Source organism: Microtus oregoni, unplaced genomic scaffold (assembly GCF_018167655.1).
Source record: "Microtus oregoni isolate MIOR12 unplaced genomic scaffold, Mior012 000019F_ref0000042, whole genome shotgun sequence".
Lineage (NCBI taxonomy): Eukaryota > Metazoa > Chordata > Mammalia > Rodentia > Cricetidae > Microtus > Microtus oregoni.
The window spans coordinates 830,852-839,454 of record NW_024543078.1 but is presented as its reverse complement, the minus strand read 5'-3'; the positions used below and the strand labels follow the sequence as shown (position 1 = coordinate 839,454).

At 52.3% G+C, this 8,603-nt stretch overlaps 1 protein-coding gene across 1 annotated transcript; it reads right to left on the bottom strand.

Moving 5' to 3' along the window:
• Hoxc11 (homeobox C11) lies at nucleotides 1–3,094 on the bottom strand. The gene is made up of 2 exons (XM_041669804.1): nucleotides 2,413–3,094; nucleotides 1–1,137 (listed from the first exon to the last, which is right to left on the bottom strand). The coding sequence occupies exons 1-2, from the start codon at nucleotides 3,092–3,094 to the stop codon at nucleotides 905–907; spliced, it is 915 nt and encodes a 304-aa protein (XP_041525738.1). The 3' UTR covers nucleotides 1–904.
• Between the last annotated feature and the right edge of the window lie 5,509 nt (nucleotides 3,095–8,603).

The window sequence follows — 8,603 nt, the reverse complement described above, 5'->3', positions numbered from 1 at the left end:
CAGAAGTAGAGTGGGGATTGCACATGTACACACGCACTCACGCACATGGACAGAGATTGGTGATTAGAATCTTACTCCGGTTCAGCCTCCCCCTTCCTCTACAGGTAAAGAGATTTATGAAATATTTACAACAATTCAGCCTCCGCTAGAGGGAGGGGCCCAATCCCATTCCTATGCTTCCTCCTCCCCAATCCTGTTTCTTTTAAAGGAGGTAATAACTGCATAGACTAGCAATAAATCGGGGGGGGGGGCACTGCTTTGGAAAAGGTTAGGACACCTCAATGCACCAGTTAGGAGTTTTCAAAAGAGGGCTCTACACATTTAGGGCGAGAACGACTAGGCTGAGGTGGGGCCAGGCTCAAACGGAGGTAGGACTTGGACTTCGCACACCTAACACCAGGTCAAATGTACAGGAATTTCACAGCAAGGCAGGATCACAGTTAGCAGTCCAAGCGTGGGGCAAGATGGGGCAGGGGTGGGGAGCCCGGGAGGTCTTGCAGACAAGGTGGCTCAGCGGTTCTTTTTACTGGGGCTAGGGAAGGTTTGGAGTTCAAGGATTCTTCGGCTCTGGCGCCCACTGTGCTCGCCCCTCCCCCTCCCCCAATCCCAGCAGCAAGACTTTGCTGCAAGGTGTATTTCTTTTAAATAAACAGTCTTGGGGCCTTGGCGCCAACAGGGTCCACTAGTTACGGGTCAGACACTCCCCTCACTCCTTTTTCCAGGCCGGGTCTCTGTCCCTACAGTGAATTAGACCCGAGGCGAAGGAGATTGTGGAAGGAAGTGTCAGTAACGGCAGTGGAGGGCCAGCCCTGGCCACAGTCCAGTTTTCCACCCGCGGAAAAAGACGAGTTATAAAATAAAATAAAATAAAATAAATTTCCCTCTTTCCCTCCCCCGCCTGCAGTTACAGCAGCGGATTTCCGGAAAAATACTGCAGCCGGTCTCTGCTCAGTTTTTTTTCTTTCATCCTTCGGTTCTGAAACCAAATTTTCACTTGTCGATCAGTCAGGTTCAGCATCCGGGACAGCTGCAGTCTCTTCTCTTTGTTGATGTACACGTTGAAGAAAAACTCTCGCTCCAGTTCCCGGATCTGGAATTTCGAATAAGGGCAGCGCTTCTTGCGGGTGCGGGGGGCGTCTGGAGGGAGGGGAGGGGGCAAGTGCGAGGAGAGGGGAGAGAGACATGTGAGACCCCGGGCGACCCCAGCGGACCCCAGCCACTGAGCGCTCGGCCTCGTTGCCGATCTCAGTACCGCCGGCAGCGGCAGCCCTCCCTCTAGGCAGGCGGCTCTTCTTCCGTAGTGGATCCCACTGCCATGTCTAGCTTGGTTCACCGAGAGCCTGGTGTTCCCTGACCCTCAGATCAGAGCCCTAACTGACAGGGTCTGCGGATGGAGAAAAGCCTGTCTGGGCCACGTGCGTTCCCTGGGGTGCCCTGCCTGCTACTCCTCGCTGCTCTTGCACCTTCCGAGTGGCCCTCCCAAAGCTTCTCCAAGTCCACCGACCCGCCACCCCTTCCTCCAGAAACCGGAGGGAACCACGGAAAACCGGCGCAAAGGAGTGAGTTTAGGCGGTAGTAGGAAATTAGCGTGCAGAAGTAGCTAGACACCCCAAGCCTCCTGTCAGGCCCTGGCGCCCCGGGACGCCCCGCCGTTTGCCTGCCAGGCTACGCAAACTGCCTGGCAGGGCCTACCCAGAGACCGTAGACCCTGGAGAGCCATCCACACCCTCTGCGCAAGAAGCTTTGATCTTTTCCACACTCCCCCATCGCCGCCAAATCCCGGCTTGCCCAGATTTCTACTCAAAGACCCATAAGAGCATGTAATTTGAACATGTTTTGTTTTAAAAGTCGTTTTAAAAAGAAGCGGAAGCGGAGCGGACCTTGAAGCGCCTCTGTGGGTTCCAGCTCTCTCACCTCGCTTCTGTCCCTACCTCTCCCCCTCTCTGGGTTTCTCCCGGTCTGTCCCTCGCCCTCCCCTTTCTCCCCCTTCACTCCTCCCCTCCCTCTTACCCCCCCCCCGCGCAGCCCGTCTCCCCATCCTTTCTTAAACTCTCCTCTAAGTTCATGATCAAAGTTAATATCGCCCGAAATGGTGGCACTTTTAAAAATTTCACAGACCGAGGGAGATAACGGAGGGGGGCTCACCCGGCTTTTCCAAAGAGCCCCTTTCCCTCCCTCCCCACCCCTTCTCTATCGTAAAAAGTCGAGTCGTTGGGAGAGAGGGCTTTGTAGGTTATAATAAAATCCTTTGAATGCTTATAAAACTCCACATAAAATCGGACTGACCCAAAACACGAGACTGTCCGCGCTCCGTTGGCCTCCCCCCACCCCACCCCCCGCCACCCTCTACACCAGCCCTCCCTCTCCGCTCCCTAACTCGCTGCCCTCGGGTTCCCGGCCGCTGCTACCTACTGGGGGCGGCTCCCTTGGCCGGTTCCTTGGTGGCTGAGTGGGCAGAACCAGACGAGCTGGGATTCGTGTTCTCCTCCTCGGCCTCGACCTCAGCACCAGCCTCTGCCCGGGACGCTAGTCCCGAGGCCGGGGGCGCCTCAGGCTCCCCCTTGGCCTCGCCCTTGCCTGAGCAGGGGGGCTCGGCAGGCGCCTCTCCGCCACCGCAGTAGGCGTTGTCGAAGAAGCGGTCAAAGGCTTGGGGCAAGACGCTGTTCTTGTTGACTGAGGAGTAGAAGCCGGCGGGGGCCGCGTGCGGGGCGCTGGGGTGGTGGTGGCCGCCGTAGGAGCCTTCATTTTTCATGAGGATCTCAGTGACTGTGGAAGGAGGCAGGCACTCTCGGTGCATAAGCTCGTCGGCCGCCGCATAGCAAGACGAGTAGCTGTTCCGATGGTGCCACTTGCCGGACGGCTCCAGGCCGTAGGAGACCTCCCGGACGGGGGGCACCTGGGCTGAGTAGGGATAGGAGATCTGACGAGAGGGAGCCTGGGGCAGGAAGGAGGAGACGGTGGAAAACTCAGGCACGTAGTAAGTGCAACTGGGCAGATAGAGGTTGGAGGCGCAGCTCCCTCGCTCGCCGAAGTCAGCACCCCTCTCCTTGCGCGAAGGCGAGCAGAAGTTGCCCAGGTTGACCGAGTTAAACATCGTTCTCTTCTCCTGCCTGCTCCGGATGGAGGTTTTGGACCCGGTCTAGCGAGGGGGGAAATTTTGGGAAGGCGAGATGACGCGTTATCCGTCTTAGTCTCTCTCCCCGAGCACGTGATCCAAAGTAGATATTGTCATATATCAGTTCGGAGCACTTCGCAGACGTAGGAGGGGTTCTCTCTTAGGTAAGATGGGGACGTTCAGGCGATTGGTTTGCAAACACCGCAGAAACATTATGAAAATCAATTGCAGATTTGTATTCGTTTTTCTCTCGTCACTCCCCTCCTCTCCATTCCACAGAGCGAGCAAAGGAGGAGAGAGAGAATTGGGTTGGGGTGGGCAGTGGGATGGGCGGGGGCGGTGGCTGGGAGGGGGCAATTGTATTTTTTTTCCTAGCTTCTGCTCCCCCCTCCCCCCCCCCCCCGTTGATGGAAAGGAGGAGAGCTTTCCGTTTAGGGGGTCTGGATCCGCTGGAGTAAGAGGAAGGACTTTTTCCTACCTGATTCCCCTAGGAATATTGAATCCTCTTCAAGTCTCAGGAACTCTTACCCCTCTACCTGAAGAATCAACGCCTGTTTACACAGTTTGAAGAAGTTTTTTAGATTATTTTCCTGGCCAAAGCCGGGTAAGCTCCCTTATAGGACAGGATTGCAAGAAGAGTATCTGAAGTTTGCCAAAGGTGAGGCAGCCTAGCTAAGAGCCCATGTCCCAACTTTGCCTAGCTGGCTGTGCTGCCGCTGGCTAGGGACTCCTATTAGTCATAAACCAGTGGTGAGCAGCATGCCAGCCGCCCAGTCGGTGCCTGGCGAAGTCTGGGGAAAACCTTCTCTAATGTTGTGTTAAATATTTAGTATGAGAGAGTGGCCCTGGGTGAATATTTCATGCCTGCCTTTATTGTCAATCAATGTGCAGAAAGCTACAACCACTGTGGATTTTAAAATCCCAAACCTCAAAGAAAAAGATTAGAATGAGAGTCATCTGTCTTCCCTATCTGAGGCCCTTTGAGTTGGGAGCTCAGATTCAGCTAAAGGACCGAAAAGAAGCCAGGCAGTGGGGTCCATTGCTAAGGGAACCAAATTAGGGGGTCCTGTTTTTTTGTAATGACTTTGGAGCTTAGGTGGGTGGAGACGCCAGATGTTTATCTCCAGGATCAATCACAGGACAGTGAAATAAACTATGATCTCAAGGTGGGCAAGGTGGGGCCAGAAGTCCATCTCTCACTGCTTCTTTTTTCTGCCTCCTTCTCAGTCTAACCTTGCCTTCTCCCAAATCTGTAAGCCTTCTTGGACTGCTGTATCCAGGGGAAGTACTCAGTGATTCTGCCCTCCCTAGCCTCCCATCCCTTTGGTCATTACAGCACACATCTGGGCAGCTGAAAATAACTTTATTGAAAGCTTCTGGACTGAGTCCAAGGGGCCAGAACAATTGGCAGGAGCAGAAAGTAACAGCAACCTTGGTCCTAAGCAGGAGCTATCAGGACAGAGTGTGTTAAAGAAGAAGAGTGATGTCCCCAACAACTCAGACCTGTACTCTTAAGGAAAAACCAGAGGGAGTTCAAATCATCTTAGCATCCTTAAGACCAGCTTCAAAATGGTTTTCCTTTTTAAAGTGTGTTTGATTTGATCTTCATTGTTGAAGGGTGAGGCACTGAAATCCTTAACCCGACAGGGAAGATACAAATATATTTCCAAATACAGCCCCCCAAACCCATTCCTCCTTGACTCTTCTACCTGTCCAAATTTACTCCGCCTTTAGAACAACACTTGATGGAATCTGCCTCTGCCACAATGGGTCTCCATTCTGGTGTGTGTGTCTGTGTGTGTATGTGTGTTGGGAGGGTAGGGTGTCCTGAAATACTGCGGAAGAGACCTCCAGTGTCTAAATACTTAGTGCTAGGCATTGTTTCGTGTACATTTTAGTCTTGGCCAATCTTAACTGAAGGAACATAACTAGATTGGAGTATCTCTGTAGAGAGGGGACCAGAAACAGAAGAATCTGTTGCATTTCCCCCTTTTTTATAGGAGGAGCTGGAGGCAACATTTTTAATTATAATGGCAGGGAACTACGGACTGTGGCTTTTATGGGGTTTGCAGCTGACCTCATAAACTTGAGTTTACTGGAGGCAAAATGCTCCCCAAACAGTGATAGAAGTCAGAAAAAGGGAGGTGAGAGGTACCCCATCTTTTGCAGACATGAGGGCAGTCTCGGCTCCAGCTTTCTCCATGTTTCTACTAGGTTCTGCTTCCTTCTTCCTCTTAATCTCCTGGGCAGTATGGGGCCCAAGCCCCTAAGTCCCATTTTGCACAGCCTGGGAGAGAGGTGGGGGGTTGTTCCTGCTTCCTGTGAGAAGACAGCTGTGGGCCTGAGCACTTGAATTTGACCACCAAAGTTTATTCCTAGGCCACCATAAAAGTGAGACAGGCTGCTGCAAAGAGCAGTCTTATTTTCTTGAAACCAAAAGAAAGAAGGCAAGAAGGGTGTCAAGGAGACAATGGCAAGGAGACTTGAGCGTGCTCCCACAGACTGTGGAAAGGAATATTCTGCTCCATAAAAGCAAAGTATGAAGCTTTTTTTTCGTTTTTCTGGTGTTGGTATTTCAAATTGTTTAAAACAACTTTAAAATCCTTCCGCAACTGATCATTACTGCTGGGTCACGGAGAGAAGGCCCCTATTCCTGTGGTCAGTTAGCTGTTGATTAGCAAGAATGCTTGGAGTGGGGGTAGTGGCCTACCTGGCTGGCTTTGGGTCCAGACCCCCTGGGAGCTCCCACTGGGTTTGTGCCCTCAATCTGGGGTGTCTGATAGCAGCATCCTTTACATTTGGTTGAAGGAACCTCATGTCTATGGTCCCTAAATTCATCACTTGCAGGCACTAATACTATAAAGGCAGCTGTTGTTTATTTTTGCTTTAATTCCTCATCTGGTTGGTTCCAGCCATCCCTTCATCCACTTAGAACCCCAGCTTTCACCTAACTCCTCTGTGTGATGACCACCCTACCTCCTTGGGGATTTTTGGTGGGCTCAGTCGCTGCTAGCTTTGCCACTAACAGGCTTGTGCGGTCTGGGCTGCTGCTGCCTCGGTGGTCTGGGTAGACCTGGGATAGACTCCAGAAGCCTTCCCTCCCACATAGGGAACAACAGGGTCAAATTCAGAAGGGGGCACTGTCCACAGAATTCTGTCCTGGGAGGTTCCTAGAGTAGCCTCCTGCAAACAACTCAAGGGAGCCTTTCCTCCTCGCCCTTCCCCGTGAGAGTACAAATCTTGATAAGAAAAAGAAACCACCCCACAGACCATGAGCCAGGAAGAAAACCCTGGGAGGAAAAAAGAGGCCTTAAATTCAGTCTCTCCTGGAGTCAATAAAAAGAAGGAAGTCCTACAAACGGGCACCCTCACTGCTTCCCAGGCTGGACTGGCGAAGAAGAGCTCTTAGAACAGTCTGCATCTCCTGCCTCATTTTTCGTTCACTTAGCAGCAACGAGGAGGAGTATAAACCTTTCGCGTTCTTTGGGATTTTTCAAGCGAGGTTATTTTGAACCCGGAACACCCACACCTCACCAGTTCTCAGAGGTCTAGACCTCCTAGGACTGCTTTCCCCTCAGCCCAGGTCAGCACTGCAAGCCCAAGGTTTCAGGTTAGGCCCCCAAAGCGGGTAATCCTTTGCTGGAGGAGCCCCGGGTCCATGGACAAGGTAGGGGAGCAAAGTCAGAGGCTCCCGCCGCCCCATCCAGCTTCCGCCAGGGAGAAGTTGTCCCCCTGAGGCTAACAATCCGACCCCATTTCTCCCATAAAAAGCCCCATTTTGTGAGCCAGCTTCACCGCTCCCACCCCCACTCCACCTTCCCCCGCTCTAAAATGAAGAACCTCTCTTAAAAGCCTTCTGGAGATGGTATTCTCTGTGAGAGATTGCCCTCTTAGGCCATCGGGATCTCCTGCCTCGCTGCTGTTGCAGCACAAGCCGCGGTAGTTGGGTTGGCTCGAGGGGCCATTCCCTGGCTTTAGAGCCGACTTAGGCTCGGACCCAGTCCCCGCTGATCAAAGTGAGCTCGCGGCATTTTTATGAGATCAACTTCAGTGGCTCCTTACTTGTAATCAGACGCCTGGGTCCAAAATGGAAAAGGAGGGAGGAAGGGAGAGGGAGAGAGCGAGGGAAAAGGGGGGGGGGGGAATAAAAAATAAGTTGACACAGAAGATCCCAATCACCCAAGAAAAAGACCCCTTGCCCCCAGCAACAATGGTTTGTGGGTCTGTCCCAGCCTCCAGGCCATGCCTTCTGCCAGCACATTGGCCCGAATTCTGAGTCCTAATGCCAGGGCAGACAGAAAGGAGCCCTGGCTCGCCTGTGCTAAGAAACTCCATCCGAAGCTCCCACAGTGGAACCGCCTCCCATGGGCAGGGTTACGGCCTAGAACTGCACAAGGAAGCCGCCTTCTGTTCATGCTATCTCTCCCCACTCTTGCTGCTCTCCTCCGTGCTCGCTCCTTCTCCGTGGTTCTCTCTTCACCACAGCCAGAAGTTGAGTTACAGGAAGATTCGCCAGAGATTTATCGCCTGGCCCCAAACTTGGAGAGCCTCGTTGTCATAAACAGCCGTCTATTGTCTAGACTTTTATCTCCGGGTATGGATCTGGATCTTGCATTAGTGAGGCTCTGGGGATACCGACTGTCTCCGTGGTGTGTGCAGTGCAGCCGGTGCCTGCCGGCGGGCGATCACTATGGGTTTGTTTGGGTCAGTTTAGAAGCATGAACAAATTTGTTCTTGGAGCTGTGCAGGTATATCTAAATATTGACGGGAGAAAGGTCTCTTTTTCTCTTGGCCTGGGAATATTATGGTGCGTGTACTTGTGTGTTGGGTGAGAATTGGTCATGGTGTGCTTTGTTCTGGGCATTTTAAGTGTTCCTGTCTGGGCTTTTTCGGGTTTTATTAACCTGCATCCGCTTGCTGGTTTATGTCCCCTTAAAAGCAGATAGTCTGGTGTTTTTCAGTATCAGAGTCTATTGTGTATGTTTGGCTTCTCTGGGGAAATGGTTTGGGGTGATCCCTTCTCAGCCCCCTCAGGTTCTCCTTCCCACCACAGTCACAACCTTCTCAGGGTGTTTGGCTCTGCCTCACTTTTCCAGTCTCCCAAATCTCCGAAGAGCATGCCAGTTTTCTGTTACAGGCATGGAAAACGCTGTGGGCTGAGGTCTGGGTATGGCTGTCTTTTTCACATCAAGGGGGAAGCTCTCAACTAATGCTTGACTTCCTGAGGCTCCCCTTCACAAGCTGAAGAAAGGACCTTCTCAGTCCATTTCAAACATTTGGAATACTTTGAGTAGAATTCTAGACCCTGCCAAAGAAGGTCTGCCACCCCCTCTGTGAGGATTCCTGACTGCAGAGGTCCCCAACTTGGCTAACCTCAGCTCCTATCCAAAGAATCCAGGCACTTTGAGACACAGTGGCAGCTTGCCTATGGGTAAAACACTTACCTCTTCAGATCCCAGAAACAGACATCTCGTGGAAAAACCAGGAT